The sequence below is a fragment of the Branchiostoma floridae genome, chromosome 9 (assembly GCF_000003815.2).
Source record: "Branchiostoma floridae strain S238N-H82 chromosome 9, Bfl_VNyyK, whole genome shotgun sequence".
Taxonomy (NCBI): domain Eukaryota; kingdom Metazoa; phylum Chordata; class Leptocardii; order Amphioxiformes; family Branchiostomatidae; genus Branchiostoma; species Branchiostoma floridae.
Genome location: NC_049987.1, coordinates 9,629,849 through 9,649,999, shown reverse-complemented (window position 1 = coordinate 9,649,999; position 20,151 = coordinate 9,629,849). Strand labels below are relative to the sequence as shown.

The following is a 20,151-nucleotide window of genomic DNA, read 5'->3' as shown; positions in this document are numbered from 1 at the left end:
TCTTTAAAATTCAAATACATCGTACAAAATTAATACGACAATATGCTGTCACAGATGAATGCATAGTAACATGGATTAAGCTACAAAATAGATGAGTATACAACTTTTAGTTTTTTCCCCATTTTGGTGCCATTGGGCCAGTGCGAATCAGCGTTTCACAAATGACGGGCTGAAATATTTTTGCGGAACAAAATGGCGTCCGACGACGACGATGTTCCAGGTGAGTAAATTTGATATCAAAAACTCGATTATTAATCCAATTCTGCAGCAATTCTCAGTAATATATCCATCCTGTACTGGCTCTAAGGTTACGTTTGATAATCGCCAAGTCATAGTTGATCGTCTACTTAGGCCACACAGTGGCGGGAAAGGCAAAAGTTGACGCTCAGCTGTCAAACACCGGTTGCTATTTGTCAACTACCACAGGTTGCTACGCACGTCCTATCAGCGATTATATGTACGAGATCAAATATCATAAATAATAACCCGTAAACCATTTTGCTTGTGGTCTGTAGCTACTTAGCTAACTGACAAATCCGTTTCGGTCCTCTGGATTGCTGCAAAACGAAAAAATATATTGATTTATCAAATAAGTTATGATTGTTGACCGATGTAATTTTGCAAGTATATTTTTTTCGTCTACGTGATTAGCGTTAGCCCTTGGTCTCTAACTCAAGCTAATATTTTACTCGCGGACGTGCTTAATGTTTTTGTCGTAAAATATTGATACCTATAATTCTGTAAAGATGTATGAATGTTGGTGGTTAACTCAGAATACCACAAATTGACAAGTAATGAGAAAATTGCAATGATTGACCACATTTTAACCTTAAGGCCAACATACCATTAAGGAGATAATAGAAACTGGCTTTCAACTGCCAAACTTTGGCATTACTGGAATTTGCAACAGCTGGCAAGCCATCTTTTTGTTTATAATCATCTGATGTATTTTGGCAGCCAGTAGGTACCCAAACCCAGAGTAATGAGGCTGTTTAACGTGGTCGAGGCACCTCCTTGAGCACGGACCCCCGTTTTACGTCCCTCCTGGAAGACTGATTTCGTTGAAAGCTTCGTGAGGCTACAGCAATCCGGACGTCCTTGGTTGGTCCCCCATCCGAGAACTGTCTGGATTATGAGTCATTTCAAAATAATTTATCCATGTTCTTCATCATCATGATATTCGCAATAAGCTATGTGAAATTGTGAACATTCATTCCTATTTTCAATGTAGTTTGGTATTATAAATAAACCCGAAAGCTAGTTCTCCCAGCTTTATTGTTCACTACAATGTAACTCCGACAGGTCATTGGTTGCTATGACTGCTGCTATACTCTAAAAACTTTTGCAAACAGAGGAGCTTAAGTTGCATGTAATAATTTTGAAATGTAGGTTGAAATGTGGCATTGCAAAGGCAGGTCTCTATACATGTGTAAGCAAGCTGTTGATGTTGATCCATTGAACAACAAGTACAATGTGTATCTTTTCACTTTAATTTACCCATCATGTTAATCCTTTCTTTCAAGATTTAATCCTATGTAAATACGACTGAGAACTATTATTCCCTGGCCAAAATCCTTTTCATATGGTAATCAGTTGGAGAAACTATATCTTCTGTAGACTGAGTAATATGATAAGTGGCAAACATGTAGAAGAAAAGAACTTACATTCTGGTAACGTCAATAGAAGAAAAACTTAAGCCAGGGGTTTTGGATGGCTTGCGACACCCTATATCAAACATACTGGATGGGTTGGTACATGTAGGGTGGGGCTACCAGTGCCATTCAATAGATTCATTGGTTGATAACATGCTACGGTAGTGTAGGGTTCCAGATGAAGTGAAAGATCTTACAGAAGAAATCACGGAGAACTAATTCAATATTCCTCTAGCTTTCTTTGGCACTCTCTGATACGGACGTTATGGTCAATTTGTTGCCTTCTTCATTGCAGGTGGTGGAAATAATATGATATGGCTAATAACAAAACAATAGCGCGAATGTCCTTTTCAAGTGTGTGACTAAGCAATATATGCTAGAGGTAGTGTTAGGCCGACTTTAGACAGACAACACTTTCATAGTCGTGCGACTGTTGTTGTCAACAACGTTGCCGGCGACGATAATTTTAGGCTGTCTAAAGAGGATCAAAATAGTCGTGCGAGGGTTTTTATGGAATCATCGTGCGACCACCTCGGACCCTGTCGCGCGACCCTTCAGCGGGGGGTCCGCGACTATTCCTCACATGTCTAAAGAAAAATCGTCGCCGGCGACGGGACTGGATCATATGCTAATAAGCCTGCAGCATGTTTTTTTTCTATTTGAAAGGGCATTTTTCTCCGTAAATATACATGCAGTCAGTAATGGAAACGTATTTTTGTCATCAGAAACTGCCTGTTCCAGCGCAATGCCCCACCATCAGTGGCTACATCCTTCATGATACTAGTAGTAATCTGTAATACCACCGGCGGCCACGAACGCCAGGTTTAATTCCAGATTTTACCTTCTCTGTGTCATTCTTTCTTGGGGACAATATTTGTTTGCAAGCAAAAGAATAGTAATCTGCTGCATGACGAAAATGAAGAATTCTCCCGCCATTTTTAATTTGCAAGCAAGAGATCACTGTGGGTCACGCACGCACGCACGCACGCACTGCAGTGGAATCCTGCGCCGCGGGTGTCCCGCAATACTCTGAACGCATGTCTAAAGACAACCGTTGCCCACAACGAATAGTCAATAACAGTCGCACGACTATATACGTGTTGTCTGTTTGAAGTGGGCCTTAGTGACTTTGCACGGCTGCTTAGGTATGTGCAGGTGAAAGACATGGTTAGTAATTTTTGAAGTAGTAAACCACAAATAGTAGTCAGCAATTGGAGTTACCAAGGAGAATCAGTCTCTAGATACATGCCCCTTTCTCACAGTAAACATGGGTTTTGGTATGGATTTTTTAAAAAGAATATATTCATTTTTCATATTTTACTAATATTTACCTTGATGCCATTTTCCCAAGAGTTTTATACACAGGTATTATAACATCTTCCCCCCTTTTACTCCTTCAGAAACTGGTGCCATCTTCACATTTGGGAAGAGTAAGTTTGCAGAGAACATTTCCAGTAAGTTCTGGATAAGGAATGACCGTATCTGTGCAGTGGCTTGCGGGGACGAGCACACTGCATTAGTCACAGGTAAGATGTCAATACTACCATGTCCAATCAAAAATCTAATGGCTTAAGAAATTTAACTAGTACTAGTAGTCAGTTTTCAGGTTGCTTAAAGGCCAACTTTAGATTTTTAAAAGTGCTTAGCTTTTTTTTTTTCCTTTTTTTTCTGAATTTGCTATGAAGCAAAGTTGTATCAGTAACCTATGGAGTTCCAGTGTAGACAGCTGTGTATTTGTTTGTTTGAACCTCTTATGGGTTTCTATGGATATTACATGTTAATGCTTAAAATTAAATACTATTTTGGTTTATGGCTCGATCTATAGACTGTGTAAAGGTGGAATAATATGTTAGAAGTATGGAGTATCTTTGATAACATTAGATAGAAGTTAATTTGTTTACATTTTTTGTACATGTGGCTAATTGTTTGATCACACTGCTAGAATGTTGTTTGGAGTTCAAATGCAACATGACTGAAGTGATCAGAAAACAAATTTTACATAATCATGTTTCTGCAAACCTTTTTTTTATTTAGTAAAACAATTATTATAAACATTGGTGTTGTAATTGATTCCTTCTGACCGCAGATCCCTAATATGATCATCAACAGGATCTAATTAATAAAACTATAAGATCACTCATACTAGCTGAGTCCACTTCACAAGTCCACTCATGGGAAAAATTGGCCTGTTCATCTTGGATTACTTTTCATTATTGTTTTCCCCTGTATTGTACAGAGAATGGCCGTCTGTACACATGTTTTTTCCCTGTATTGTAAAGAGAATGGCCATCTGTACATGTTTTTTTCCCCTGTATTGTACAGAGAATGGCAATCTGTACTCTAGAGTACACATGTTTTTTCCCTTGTATTGTGAAGAGAATGGCCGTCTGTACCCATGTTTTTCCCTGTATTGATTGTAGAGAGAATGGCTGTCTGTACACATATTTTTTCCCTTGTATTGTATAGAGAATGGCCGTCTGTACACATTCGGTAGTAACGACTGGGGCCAGCTCGGCCTAGGACATACCAAGACTGCTTCCAAGCCCAGTTGTGTGAAGTGTGAGTATTGATTTGATAATCATTATCAACATTAAGCCAGGTAACACCTGTTGTAATAGTATTATCACCATAATGTGATAATGGGAACACAATAGTGAACAAAGTAATACGGTTAACATCTGTTGGATTTACTTATAGCTGAATGGTGTCTAAATCTCCTGTCACGCATACATGTAACTGACAATGGCCCCCCGGCCTTCTCTTGTTGTTGGGAGTTGGTCAGGGAGGTTGCTTATAGCTACTAGAGTTTAAAAGCCGTCTGCACTATCTGACTGTATATCTTGAAAAATTAAATTGTTTGGATGCGATCATAGGAGTGAACTGGAGCCAGAATAGGATAGATTCCTGGCTACTCCCAAACCCAGTGCTGACCTTGATTGGGAATAGCCTCCTTCTCAAATTCTAGTGGGGCTGGCTTTTATTTTATGGGGAGGGAAAGTGGCATGTTTCTTTTTTGCGATTTGCAACATTGACTAGTAAGCTTCTCTAATGCCAGGAAAGGGAGTTTGCCATGGAAGGTAGTTTACCACGTATAGCTCGGGGAAAATTGCCGAAAGTACCTTCCACGGCAAACTTTCTGGGCAAACACCCCCTTCCACGGCAAACTCCCTTTCCCAGCATGAGAAAACCTTTGTCGATATTGAAAATTCCGAAACCTTCCTTCCCTCATTAAAAGCCATCCCCGCAAGAGCCTGCAAAGAAGGCCACAATAAAATTGGATGGCGCCAAGAGGTTTGGGAAAACCGCCAGGCCCTTCAAAGGCTGTCTCGGTATTGTTTAGGGGAACAAGTTGAAAACAGAATTAGATGGACTTTTGTTTTGTTTCCAGCCCTTAAGCATGAGAAAGCCAAGCTTGTGGCCTGTGGGAGATCGCACACACTTATAGTTACAGGTGAGCAAACCGTATTTGGTAGAACATAGACTACTATTGTGTACTGCACTTGTGTATCTATAGCAAACTACGGGGGTTTGGTGAATAAACAGTTTGGTATCTAAAACTAGCAATGGAAACATGCAACATATTCTAAGTTTGTGAAATTAAAGTCAATGATCAAAACTGTATTTGGGGGAACATACATTAGCTTATTGTGTACTGCACTTGTGTATATATTACAAACTACGGGGGCTTAGGGAATAAACATTTTGGTATCTGAAACTAGCAATAGAAACAAGCAACATACTTAATGTCAATGATAACTGTATTTGAGGGAACATATCTTATTGTGCACTGCACTTGTGTATCTATAGCAAACTATGGGGGGTTTAGGGAGTTGACGGTTTGGTATCTAAAACAAACAATGGAAACATGCAACATACTCTAGTGAAAAATGATAATAAAGCTTACATTATATTACCTTTGATTGAATATTGTGTTGTATGGCATACAGTCATGTACATTGTATACAGCGGCATACTGTGTAAAAAATCAGTTGTTCAGTTAAACTGAAAATTGATTTTGAATGTTCCAAAGTAATCCTCATTAAGTGAATTCTCTTATTTCAGAGGATGGTAAACTGTATGCCTTTGGTAATAATGGTGAAACCCAGCTAGGAGTAACTGGTATGCAGACCTCCCCTTCTCCTGTATTGGTAGAGTCCATGACAGCACAAAACATCATTGCATTATCAGCAGGGACAGACCATTCTGCAGCTCTCACAGGTAAGTTTTTTTTTATTTCAGAAAGGCTGGGTACAGTAAGACAAAAATTTGGGCACAGTGTTAAATCCTTAGTTTTTCTTTCCACAGGTTTACTTTAATTGTATCAAAAATTAGAATGTTTGGCAGCAGTCCATTATATTTCTGCTATTGTCCAGCCATGACAACAAACTACTTTGCCACACCCATAGTCGATTTATTAGTACACTCAAAGAATGCTCAATTAAAGAAAGCTGTTATTATTAAGAATACTGTCAGGGGTTGTTATTATGTGAACTCCATGGTGTTATGTTATAAAGATTTAATAACAGCAGCAAAAACGTGTCTGAGCGATCCCTTTTGTAGACATCATTAGTTATGGGTATAGACATATTATATTTGTAATCTAATTTTTAAGCACATCATGCATATCTTAGTTAAACTTTGCTTTTCTGCACTTTGCAAATAACTAACAATAAACTTTCATAGAATTTTTGAGACCAATGATACATTATGTGCATTATGTACTATTAAACATGATATTTTGGTTCAATAATTCTGGAAAATATGGTCTCCAAAAAGTCACTAGACTTTGCTAGAAGTGGTATTTGTAGCAGCTGCTTGGAAACTGTTTGGAAGATTGAGAATTTCACAAAGCTGTCCGGAATGCTGTTGTTACCACAGTGAACCTGATTAATTCTAACACACAATATACCAATGAGGACAATGTTATTAAAATGATAGGATAGCAGATAAATGTCTCTCTTTGTCCAACCTGTCAAAAGTGATATTGATTTTATCATGTCCTTATTCACAGATGCAACAATGGGATAGCAACAGTGTCCACACAGCAAAACTTGTTATGGATACCAAACAAAACTCCTTGTCACATGAATTTCTCTTTATACTTGATGCTGAGATTTCATTCCTGGTTGTGTAGGTGATGGTAAGGTGTATGTGTGGGGAGGAGGGAGCGAAGGACAGCTAGGACTAGGGGAGGACACGACCGAGTGCACCGAACCAACGATTCTAGACTTCGACTCCAAAGCCATCAGCATTTCCTGTGGTTATTACCACACAGCAGTTGTTACAGGTAATTGGGACATGACGTCAAACAAATAGCATTGCTCATAATATATTCTTGATATGCATCAAATTTCTACCATACTTCTTAGTAAAAGCAGATTGCTTCTGTATACCAGTTTAGTAGTTGGATTAGAAGCCAGGCAGCAGTGCTGTATCTTGACAGATTATATGGCCATAGCAATTGATTTTGAAGCTTATATGGGCTTTGATATAAGCCATCAGCAGGCTGGATTAATAATTAAACCGCTTGTGTATAGGGGTGTATTTTGCAGAATTTATTTGGATTTTAATAAGCTATGTTAATGTTGCAACTTGCAAGTATGTTTGTACATGTATGAACTACTTTACATAAAATTTATATTCCATCTATGTATGGAAAAACTAAATAACTTTTTGGCCTTTCTAACAGCTGATTATTGCTGATAATCTGCATTTCAATTATATAGACTTTATACTTAATGAAACATGTACAAATATATGCCTGTAGTAAGCTGCTGTAGTGCATACATAAAATACTTGATTTCAATTTTTTTTGAAAATGAAAAGTGAATCTAGGGTAACTCAGACATTATCAAATTTGGTGTTTTCACTGTAACACCTGTTAGGCACAGTATATCACTGTTACAGTTGATCTTTTGCATAAAGTAGCTTATCTTACTTATAGGGTGTAAGATGATCATTTGGTAAGAAACACAATCTGATTGACCTTGTTTGGCTGGTGTCTCCTAGAGGATGGTAACCTGTACACATTTGGAGAGACGGAGTATGGAAAGTTGGGGCTGAACAATTCGGACCTCGACAGCAGCGACACACCACAGAAAGTGACGGGAATCAAGGAGAAGGTCAAGTTTGTGGTGTGTGGAGGGGGACATACCACTGCCATAGCAGGTAAGTCTTCTTTAGAATAATTGGATCATATGGATGGTTACACTAGGTTACAAGGCTGGCTTTGTGTTGGAGAATACAGAAGATATTCAATACACCATGTCTCAATGCTAGTGAAAATGCTGCTCTCTTTTACCCATCAGGCTTAAATGTATAGTTGTGACTTATTCATGAAATCATTTATGTTTAATATTTGATTATACTAAACAGCTACTGATGATTAAGTTGCCTGTTAAAGCCTTTAGCACACAGTAGACATATAAGTAACATAGGAGCAAGTGATGAGTGTAACCTAGGACAGCAACCTCAATATTGTGACACTTAGAGCTGACAAAGGGAGATATTTTTATTGACTGATAGTGGCATTTTTTCACAAAGTACTACATTTTTATTAACAGATTTTTTTTGGCTTCTTTTTTTGTAATTTTGATTTGAATTTCTTTTATTCTATCAGTATCATGACATTGTATCATATGACAGTGACTTAATACCATATGATACAAATGGTTAAAATTAGATTGGCAAAATTAAAGTAGAAACCTTTCCTTTAAGTGTTTGCTCTACTTAAATGCATCAGCAACAATCAATGGGTTACAAAAACGGTGTAGTGACTGTGACACTGTGAATCAAAATGAAATCATTTAAGTTTGATTCAAACACGAATCATGGAGCGGATCAAACTGATTTGAAATTACATAATTATTATAAGGCAGAAAATGTAATTCTGAAGGGCTCCAGAAAACTCCCTGCCTCAACATTTCCATAACAATGTCAGCAATAAGGCTTAGCATGCACTTTGTTGTCATACAAGTGCTTTATGAGGTAGTCTGTAATGAGAACTATTCAGTCACCACCATTCAGAGTTGACAGCTCAATAATAAGACAACTGTGTGGCTTCCCTCAGAGAATAGTAACTATTTACAGCAGTACCAGGATACACACAATGGCATGTACAAGTCTTTGAGTATTGACGCCCACAAAATATCTGTCTGGGGAAACAGAGTAGACAATAGCACCTTGAGGTAGTCTGCGATATTTGTGAATTTTTTTTTGATATCACCATATTTTTCCATTATTTTTCCACGTATTATACAGTTAGAATGTCTCCTGTCTGGTTTGTATCTGTATCTATTTAGCTGACTTGGTAACTGCTGGTTATATTACACTAAAGAACTAGCTAGATACCACAGTATTTTTTAGTTTATATTTATATTTTGCAAGGTGCACATTTTTTTCCATTTAAAAAAAATGTCTCCGACTCAAATTTCCTTTTTTCTACAAAGGATTTCTATTTTAAGCATCATACATGTACCAGGTCGACACACCAGATGTTCGTCCCCAACGGCTTTACCATTAAAGATATTATGCAGAATTGTAACAGTTGCTGGGCCACTATTGACCGGTCTGTCTGGTACTTCCCACAGAGTCTGGTGCAGTCTACACATTTGGGAACGGAGCCAGTGGCCAGCTGGGTCACGGAAACTCTCTCCTGGAGTCGCCCACACCTCACAGGGTCGAGAGGTTTCGAGACGCTGACTGTAAACACGCATCGTGTGGGGAGAACTTCACTGCAGTAATCACAGGTGAGAATGTCTCCTGGCTGGTTTGAATCCGTGTCTGTGTCTGTATAGCCAGTATAACTGAACGTAGGTGTACTGTGTAACACATCAACTTTGCAGGCAAACAGCGTGGGCAGCTGGTTATATTACACATCTTAGCAACCTTAACATTTTAATGTCTAGCCTTTGGAGCAGCTCAATACTGGGTAGATGACTCTTGCAGTTGAAGGCATGCATGCCTGTTTCTTGTTCTTGTAAAGAGGATAAATTGCTCAAGAGTTCAGAATGTAATGTTGTCAACATCTCTTGTGTGTATGGCAAATGGAAACCAGGAAATATAGTTGGGAAGGATTTGATTTATGAGTTCTTTGAATTTTATGGATTCTTCATCATTGGCTTCGTTGTAAGATATGGCATGTCCTTTAATTAATAACGGGTATTTTTGCTGTCTGAGTGCTGTCTAGTTGAATTAGATGGCAAAGAAAAAAATTGCAGAAAAACTACAAGAATTAAACTCATACATAATCTGAAATATTCCCTTGTACTATTGGTCTTACATTTTCACACAACAAGCCACGCTTTTTTTTTTGTCAGTTCCTGTGGCTAAGCCCTGTCTCATTAAGGATGGAATTTTCATAAATGGAAATATCAATATTAGCTTCCAGCTGTCACATGTGGGTTCAATGTACAGCTAATGATCACTTCTGTCCCTATTTGGGATATGAAAGACTTCGCCCATTGTGTAGACATCAACACCTCAAGGTACAATCCATAGATAGACATCACACAGTCTGTTCCTTTTCTTTACATTAAAGGCCTAATATGTTGCCTGGGGTTTCCTTCGCTGCTATAGCAGCATTTGTGTACAGCTTGTTAAACACAGCATCAAAAAGAAATACAACACTGTACTTAGGATTACATTTCCATCACCTTTATTAGTAATACTATACGGAGTGGCTGTTTCAAGTCTAGCGTATTAAGTGCTTTTCTATATATTCAAGTGGGATCAAGACATTTTATGCTTCTTGTGCAGAAGAAGTCATGGGGTGTTTTTGCTCAGATTTCTTGGAGGAACAGTAACTTGCAACATGCAGGAGACAAGCTAGGAGTTTATATCAGATTCTACAGACTGGTAGAGTACACAATGTAGGTAGAATGCCATCTTAGTATATTTTTTCCTGTATTTGCTTGTTTGATTCTAACCACATGTGACCCAAAATAGTAGGCTGTTGCTTTGGTACAATTTAAGCCAGTAGGACTATGATATTTGTTGTGCACTGGTGTTTTTTTTTACTTTACCTCAACAGCTGTTAAGCTTGTATGAAGCTGGCCATGTCTTGTTTGAGTTTTTAGCATGGTAGTTGACAAGTTTTGGCACTGTCTTCCATGATTACCCTAAGGCCAGAGCCACAGACTCATTGAAAACAACAGAAGTACATTTTGTATTTGGAGAGCTGAATGTCAAGTTTGCTTTGTGAACTGTGACGAAAGGTTACCTTCCGACCTGTATCAGGGAAGAGCCATGAGTAAAGCTCTTACCTACATTTGAAGACTGACTTATTAGTCCTGTTGAAAATACTAGTATAGGTATATATACAGTGTAATTTGTGACAGATTGATTTTATGTTCATAGTAATCTAGGCAAACTCTGCCGTTGAATTCACTATACTATGAACATATATTTTGTTTTGCATTGCATCTCTACAGTTCTGTATCTGTATCTATATAGCCGGTATAACCGCCCTTCGGCGTAACACACCAGCTTTACGGTTGTTACAATTGTGAGCTAGAAACACCACAAATACCTTCTTTCCCCTCTATGGGAAGTTAACTGGATTTACAGTAGTTCCATTACTCTGTTGCCTACAGGAAAAGGCCATCTCTACACATTTGGTGACGGCAGACACGGGAAGTTAGGGCTCGGAGACGAGAGTTTTACCAACCAGTTCAGACCGTTTAAAGTTGCCAGATTCAACAAATTTCAAGTACAATGGGTGAGAATGTGTTCTATTTACCTCTTGTATTTTTTCTTATAGCACAATTATCACTAGTATCAGATGACTACAGCATAATTCTCATAATGAGAATTGACAGCATCGGCTCCAAAACAGTGAGTGTGTGTGTGTGTGTGTGGGGGGGGGGTGATGTAAAGCTAGAGACAGGAATTTGGGATACTAATAAACCTAGATCTGTAAAGTGGAATGTTGTCACTTGCTAGTAAATCTACACTATACTAAGTTGCAGTACATTGTACTGAATGTCAGCATAACTTGTATTGTATTTGTTGTATGTAGGTTGCATGTGGCGGTTGCCACATGATGGTAATAGCCTCACCTAGGCAACAGAATGGAGAGATCAGCAGTGAGAGCTCTGACGAGGACCCGTTGATGGAAAGTATATCTGGCCAGAAATCACTCAACCTCAGTAAAATCAGCTCGGAGAACAAAGAGGAAGGAGAGGATTCTCAGTCACCGTTACTCACTTCACTCACGCCAAGGGCAAGAAGAAGACAAATGGACGTATGTTGATTAGTTTTTCTTACCAGTATAAAGAAATGCTAACCGTGAATTATGAAATGCATTTTGAGTTGTTGTACTGGAATCCTTCCCAATGATATTTTGATAATCTTCAATCAAATTTGGTGCATGAGTTTACATAGCATGCACTAGATGCTGAGATGTATTTCATGCAGCTTGTAAAAAAGGTATAATAGCTCTTTTATCCCTTTGTAGCAATATTGCCATGGCAATAAGCCAATCAAAGTGTGGTATGAACAGATTGAGGTCAACAATTATACCCGTCTTTCAAACATAATGTCGAGTCACATGGGGCTTATGTGTAATTTTGGTTCGATCCAGAACTTTAATTGCTCTCAAGATCTCTTTTTCATAGTGCATGTTTCTAACCGTTCAGTGTTCCATGAGTGCTTATTGACGTTGTTGTTTGTACACGCCGTACTTGTATCCCAGGGTGGACCTTTACCCCCGTTGAACCGCACACTGCCCCCCATTGGGTCGGAGGCAGGCAAGCTCCCGGCACTCAGTAAAACCCTCCCCCCTATGGATGGAGTGGATGGGAAGGCCCTTAAGCCTCTTGATAAACCACTTCTAGCTCCACTCGATAAGCCGCTACTTGCTCCGCTCTCAGAAAAAGGTAAGGGGATTTTTTTTCACTTCCCTCTTAACATGCTGTCTAATAGGACAAATGTACTGTGCAAAGTTTAACCAGTCATTGCATACAGTTTATGATTCCATATCTTGTATAGATATATGTCATGCCATGTTGATGAAGATTAGACATTCAGGTAATAAGATACGCCAACAAGCAATTGCTCAAGCAACTGAATATGATTTTGCAACATTTATCGTGCCTATAAAATTTCCAGTACATCATGTTCTTGCCTCTTTGTAATTGTATTTTCTTGACTTTTACTCAATTTTGTTGGAGACTAGAACTGACTCATGCATGGCTCATTATCTTGAGACATTTTCTCCAAATATTACACACAAATTTTTAAAGATATGAGTATTATTACAGTATACAGTTGTTCTGTGTTAAGTCTTGATGCTTCTTGACATACTTATCAGAAGAGTCAAAATTTTCAGACAAGAAGAAGAAGGATTCCGACTCAGGGGAGGAGTCAGAGAGTGAAGAGGAGAGCGATGAGGAGAGTGGGGAAAATTCAGACCTGAACAAGGTAGGTGATCAGGGAAAACACTGTAGGGTAATAAGTTAGGGAGGGTAATTTTTCCTTATCTTGCAACTTCCATTCTCCTATATGTATGCAATGCCTTGCCACGGCTTATACAATATACCTTGGAGTGCGGAATCAAACTAGGTTAATGTCAGCCAATCAGCTTTAACTACATGTACTAGTAAATGTTTGGCTTGCATTTATCTGATTGACTGACAGCTGGTTTGAGGCAACAGTTTAACAGAGCCTCCCTGCAGTATTTTGTGTAGACTGTAGGCAATAATGTGCCTAGGAGAATGGCAACTACAAAATGGAGTCACATATTTTTCACACCCTGTCTTCCTCAGTTTGATGATCAAATGCTTGCAATGGGGCTTGGGGCTCACCTTTCACCCTGTACTCCTTCAGCTGATTTTGACTTTCAACATGTGACGATTACACTTCCTTGGTTTCAAATAATTGTAGCTTGATGTGCACCAATTCACCCTGGCACCTGTTGTTACAGACACATGTGCTGAAGGAAAACCCAGCCAATAAGACAAAACAGCTGTCTTTAGTCAGACCAGCAGACTTGCCCAAGGCACGTAAGGATGGCTCGGAGGTAAATGCACCTTGTACTCACAAGATTCTTTAGTTGACGAGACAGAAATTCTTTGAATAATATCTGTTTGCAGTCCTTTGTGGTCTGTTCTGTAGACTTATGTTATATTTTTCTACTGACACTGTACATTATATAAAATCCCTTGGCGTAGATATATGCGAGTTGCTCATCATCTTCTCACTATCAAAATAGTTGCATTTATTGCCAGTCACTATCAAGACTTTTGTTTTAAAGAATATAGTTACTGCAGAATAGTGTGCTTTCTTTGAAAAAGTTCTGACTACCTAGTGTTCACAGGAGCTTTTTGCCACGTTTCACCCATGCTTTACACACTGCTGTTCCTTCACAGAGTGATTCAGAAACAGATTCAGATGAATCTGACGATGACTCAGATGATAATGACCAGAGACATGCCCCACCAAAGGTGATAGTCACTTTGTTAAAGCTACCTTTGCTTAGTACACTTATGTAGAAGTAGCTGTTTTTATTTGCCATATTATGATATTATTTTTTTGCATCATTTGTGTATTTGTTTTGGAAGGTTGGATTAGATTGTTTCTTTGTATGCTGTTCTGTCAGCAAAAAAAAATGGAAGAAATACCCTTCACATTCATGAATAGCAAAATACTGTGCAAAAGCTATGCTAATGTTAATATGCCCTTCAACTTGGTTTAGACCTGAGAGAGTCTATCAGCTGCATGTGAAGAGTTCAAATCTCTGAGAAGTATCAATATTTCTAAACCACAATTTAGAAAAAGGGAGACAAGAAAGCTTCATCTGAAGAAAAGAAGGCAGAGAAGGAAGATGATGCAGAAAGTGGATCTGGAGAAGATTCTGAAGAAACAGAGGATGATTCTAAAAATAAGGAGTCGTCGGCCAAGAAAGATATAGAGGAGGAAAGTGACAAAGACACCTCTGAAAGTGACAAGGATAAGGATGATAAAAAAGGTGCTTCTTTCTTTCATTTATTAGTTATTTTATGAATCAACATTTTTGTGAAATGTGTGAATGGTAAGTTGTAATGTTGAATTTTCTTAATATCAATAAAACATCCCTGTAAGTTTTTTCTGTGTTCTTGGAACCATTTGATGGGATTTTTCCAACTTGGGTCATGTCCTTGGTACTGAAATGTGGTGACTTGGGCATAACGATGGTTGAGACTGACAGCTGAGGAAAATTCAAGCTGGAATAACCTGATAGTTAAATTTCCGTACTGAAATGTTTCTATACTTCCATGTCTTGAAAATCTGGGGATAGAACATAACCTTTTGCCCAGTAGTGTTTTCTGATAGTGACACAGATTTTGATGAGTGCCTTCTTATTTTCAACAGAATCTTCTAAGAAAGACAAAGATGAGACAGACGGACCACCTCCTGAAAAACCTGGTTTCTTTGCATCACTTTTTGGTACTCAACAACATATCAATTTTCAGTGTTTTCCTTTGTACTAATCTGTCATGTGTCTTGTGGTTTTGTTTGCATGACTGGGGAACTTTCTTACGTCACGTTTTTCTATTCAGGATTTAAAATCATGATTTCAAAGCTGCATGCTCAACATCACATCACACTCCAGTTATACTATTGTCAAATTGATGTAAATAGATACAAGGTGTGACTTTGTAGAAAGAATTTCCTCATAACAAAATATCTTGTTTTAATATCAGCAGTTCCAGCAAAATCTGTTGTTTTTTTAATCACAGGAAGGAAAAATAAAAAGCCAGACAAGCCCAAAGAGGAAGCCAAGAAACAAGAGAAGGAAGAAACGAGTGAGGAAGACAAAAAAGAAGACACAGAAGAAAAAGAAGATGATAAGAAAGACAAAAAGAATGATAAGAAAGACAAAAAGAAAGATGATAAGAAAGGTAAAGACAAAGACTCAAAAAAATCAGATGAAGAAGAAGAAGAGAGTTCAGAAGACAACAGTAAGTCTGAGAATGGTTCTGGGGACAAAGATAAGTCAGAGAATGAAGAGTCTAAAAACAAGGATGAAAGTGAGGCAGGGAAAGACAAGCCAAAAGAGGAGGCCAAGCCACAAACTAAGTCTTCCAAGGTGAGTGTTATTTTGTCCATATCTTGTAACCAGAAAAGTACTATTTTTCATGAAATCTGCAGTTCTGCACACATTTCAAGTATTACTGTTACAGTAATGATCATAGCATCCTATACCTACCTGCCTACCAAGTCCCTTGACCTCCTGGTCGTTGAGGGGACAAGGTAGCCATGAAGATGGAGAGTTGTCTCCAGGCCCTTCTGTCTTCTAGCATCCTATAGTACTAGCATTAAGCAGGTGGCCAGACAATAAATGTGTTTTAATTACTATGTAGTAAGTCACCATTTTTTTCTATTGGGTAGGTTGAAATTCTTTTGCAAAGAAGCATTGTATGGGACTTGCATTTGCAGAAGAATTATCTTATTCACAGCTCCATCTCAATATATTTTCCAGGCCTGCACCATATTATAACACAGGAGTGGCAACTTGGGAATGCAGCAGCTTCTCAAGTCATCCAACAATCTTCTCACTGCAGCAGTCACCATCATGCCACATCGCATCATTCCACTCTCAAAATTCCTATGAAATAAAATTCCTTATAATAGGACACCATGCCTTTATATTTGAAACACTTTGGAACCTAACTTGTGCAATAGAGCAGATATATTTTTCAATAGGTTTTAGAACAGAAAAAAACAAACATTCCACGTGTTTATTCACTACACAGCGTGTTGATAGAATTGTATGCAGGCAATGCCATACACAGTGTAGTTAGACAAAAAGACTCTGTACTTCCAGTCAGTGCCTGTGCATTGTGGTAATTTTGGAGGTACAATGAATTTAATGTATCACACACTTGCATCTTGCACCAGGAAACCAGTCGCACCATGCCATGTTACACATCTTCAACCTACTGGTAGTGCATCAGCGATATTGTATGATTGGCATGCACTTTCCTACCAGATCCTAGAATTGTCTTTTTTCTAGATAACAGTTAGAATTAGAACACTGCAGATGTATTGTCTTTTAGCATTGAGGTTTCCTTTCTGTGCGTATGAAGATGGGGAGGCACATGTTTGTACCGGCTTGAGTATAAAAAACAACAACAGTGGAATAGATGCTTCTTTTGTTTTATTTAAAGAGAGTCTAAAATCAGACTGATGAGATCAAATGCAGTAACATCTTGCCTCTCACTACCATAACAGCACAAGCAGTGTCAAAGAGGATTGAAGCTATTACAATTATTTGCTCTCAATAATATTTTTTGAACCAGTCCACTGGCTGATCCAGAAGGCATTCATCAATTTAGCCATATACATGTACCTTACCTCATTCTATGTTTCTGGTCCCTTTTCTTTTAAAAGTTATTGGGTGATTAAAATCCCTAGACAATCAGATAGACATAAAAACCTCCTTTTAAAACAAAATACAGAAAATCGAACAAAAAAATGGAAACCCCCTAGTGTATTTTAGTAAATGTTTACAGTAGAAAGGGGGCTAGGTTGTTCCTGGTTGTGCATTGAGTATCTGCATATTTCTAATTGGTTGGGCCACTTGCTCATTACATTTTGCCTCCATTAGAACGGTTTCTGTTTTCAACATTCTGCTGCAAAAAGATATACATAACTGTAAATATGATATTTTGTAAATAGTGGTCATTGCTTAATGTTCTTAATTTTGTAAACTTTAAGGTGATGATTGAAATGATTGTGTTGAGTAGTGATGTGCATTGATCTGTGATGATTAAATTGTTTCTTTCACAACTAATTGAGCCCATCTCCTTATTTTGATTACCAGGTCAAACTACTATACCATATTTCAGTAGTCTCTACCATATCAGTACTTTTTGGGTACCTGATGACAAAATAGTAAAATTGGCTAAATACATGTAGGCAACCCAGGATGTAATTGTTGGCTAGCTAATTTCACTGGCATCTATTTGGACATTTTTCAGCAATTAAAATTGTCTGGTAGAAACATTCTCCTACACAAAGTCTTAAAACATTCTCCTACAATATGGTCTATACAATATGTCTTGGGGATGCTCTGCTAAACCAGGCTGAGATTTCCACTTTTTGTAGCCTTTCCCTTTAACCAGCAAATCAGAGAAATGGCTTAACCAGAAGGAAAAAATTTGGCAATTCTGGTTGGCTCACAGCTGGTGTAAACTTCATCCAAGTTTAGCAGAGCCTTCACAAAGTATGAGTATATATAGGCTGCAGACAAGGCGGCATAGGAGAGTGGGTGGAGTCTGATTACTCTCCAAGCAGAGGTTAGGCTCTGGCTGTTTTTTTTGGGGGGGGGGGGGTACATTTTAATACACTTTTATCAGGCTTTCTATTTTGAACCGTTTTCATTTTATTTAGGCCATGAGACATTAAGAAAACGGTATAAAGAGAAAGCTCGATAAAACCCCCCAGCTGGAGCCTAACCTCTGCTTGGAGAGTAGAGACTGGTGACATTGTGCTCTATCTCAGCACAGAAGTGTAAGGTCTTCTGCACACTGAATACAGATACATGGCTATGACATTTACAGTCTCATGAGAAAATTGATTCCCTGAAATGCATGAGGAGACTGGCAGTCTTGCGAGGCCTCTCCACACCAGGGGCGTGTCCACACCTCTCTAACATGTCCACACGACAGTTTGGGATCCCTTTCTCCAGAACTGCTGCAGCTGATGGGGGCAGGATCTGTGAACAGAACATAAGGTGTTATGGTAGAACATAATTATGGTGTTCAATAGTAAAACATATATTGTTATGGTTGAAGAAGGTAAAGAGTAAGTAGAAGGTAAGGTTTATGCTAGAATATACAGTGTTATGGCAAAATAATTGTCAAAATGATTGTCCAGATCTGCAGGAAAAAATAGGAAGAAAAGCAATTTTCTGAAGTACCTAAATTCACTGAATATCCTATTAGTATATACCAACCTGATCATGTTTCCCCCAGATGACCTGGGTTGGGGCTGTAATCTTGTCCATATACTCCTTTTCAAGTATGTTTGGGGTTTTCTTGGACTCTTCTAACACTGCAGGGGAAGGAAATTTTTACATTTGTAGTTAGAAGTCATACTCAACAATGCAGTTGCACATAAAGCATACTATGAGATATCACAGTTTCAAAATAGGAAGTTAAATTTCTATGTGACCAGAGAAACAAACTATCCTAAAGATTACCACTAACTCAATGCCAATGCCAGGCTGTAGAAAGTTGTAAAGGACTTAGAGCTTTAAGCCATCTCATGTGTTCAACCTCTAGAATAATGTACAAGTATGTAAAACAGTCTGAAGACTTACTTTTCCTGAAAAAGTCATGACGAGGTCTCCGTAGCTCTAACAGACCTTCCAGAATCTGTGAATAAACAATAACAATAATGCATTGAGTTGTTGAAACCACCAGTTTCATCAATGTAAAGAGCTATGAAAGAAATACGGCCCATAACTTATCTCCAAGCAGATTCTATGGTAGCATTAGATAGTATCAAAAGCTGGCAAAGGAATGTAGCCGGCCAAGGAGTGTTCTTGATTACCTTGGGTAGCAGATCCTACGGTAAGGTAGCTAAGAACACTCCTAGGCCAGCTACACTGCTTTTGATACTATCTTGTGCTAATGTAGGATCTGCTTGGAGATAAGCCCAGAGCCAGACAAGTACAGTGTAACAACTGAATGCGTGCATGTATTCTGTGGAGTCGGCACAAAATCTATGGATGACCATTGAAAATCAAGATGATCCGCAGGGGCAAATCATAGCACCCATATCTATTTGATTTCATAATAGAATGGGAAGAATTACACACCATTTCAGGTGGCTCTACAGTCTTCCAGTTGTAAAATACTCTGTCCAGCATCTCCTTTATATCTGCAGTACTCTCTGGAATCAGTAGGGGTCCTATTTGCTCCAGCGGTGGTGTTCTCACACCTGCAAGCAAAAGGAGTCAACCAACAGTGAGAGGCTATTCTGTTTTATTCTGTGTAAAATTGCAAGTGGAACATTCATTACAAATAACATTTGAATGTGACAGTTCCAATACTAAAACCCTTCATCACCAAAGGCCATTTAGGTTACTCTCAAAGCTCCAGCTGTTTTTTGACGTTTTTTTAGGCGTTTTTATCAGGCTTACTATTTTGCGGCCGTAAGACATCAACAAAATGTTACAAAAAAGAAAGCCTTATAAAATGCCTAGAAAAACATTAAAAAAACAGCCGGAGCCAAGCCTGTGCTTGGAGAGTACATTTAGGTTAGCCTGGTATCTAGCCATAATATAGCTACCGAGTCTCTTCTCTCCTCTTCACAATTATGTAATATAGCTCTCGAGACTCTGGAGCTATATTACGGCTGGATACCAGGCTACATTTAGGTAACATACCTGCAGGACACATCATGGTCACAGCAGACACCAGCTCCGGATGACTACCAGCATAGCAACCAGCTGCTGCACCGCCCATACTGCACCCCACTATGTGGAAACTTTCCAGTCCAATGGCACCAA

The 20,151-nt window shown here is 38.5% G+C and overlaps 2 protein-coding genes across 3 annotated transcripts in view; one reads left to right on the top strand and one right to left on the bottom strand.

Moving 5' to 3' along the window:
• Positions 1-63: 63 nt before the first annotated feature.
• LOC118422833 (X-linked retinitis pigmentosa GTPase regulator-like) lies at positions 64-17,418 on the top strand. Of its 2 annotated transcripts, none has more exons than XM_035830615.1 (18): positions 64-220; positions 3,053-3,178; positions 4,119-4,211; positions 5,041-5,103; positions 5,715-5,870; positions 6,787-6,939; positions 7,662-7,820; positions 9,242-9,400; positions 11,246-11,370; positions 11,671-11,895; positions 12,346-12,529; positions 12,982-13,073; positions 13,576-13,671; positions 14,021-14,095; positions 14,424-14,619; positions 15,003-15,077; positions 15,371-15,720; positions 16,114-17,418. In XM_035830615.1, the coding sequence occupies exons 1-18, from the start codon at positions 193-195 to the stop codon at positions 16,129-16,131; spliced, it is 2,373 nt and encodes a 790-aa protein (XP_035686508.1). In that variant the 5' UTR covers positions 64-192; the 3' UTR covers positions 16,132-17,418. The 2 variants fall into 2 exon arrangements, with proteins under 2 accessions (XP_035686508.1, XP_035686507.1); XM_035830614.1 differs by having other exon boundaries at positions 12,964-13,073.
• A 529-nt stretch (positions 17,419-17,947) lies between these two features.
• The window catches only part of LOC118422836 (monoacylglycerol lipase abhd6-A-like), a gene marked incomplete at its 5' end in the record, with an annotated part of 3,676 nt that continues 1,472 nt past the window's right edge, over positions 17,948-20,151 (bottom strand). The window contains 5 exon segments of the mRNA XM_035830619.1: positions 17,948-18,351; positions 18,592-18,689; positions 18,958-19,012; positions 19,459-19,580; positions 20,029-20,142. Of these exon segments, the coding sequence (XP_035686512.1) occupies positions 18,199-18,351; positions 18,592-18,689; positions 18,958-19,012; positions 19,459-19,580; positions 20,029-20,142 (542 nt within the window).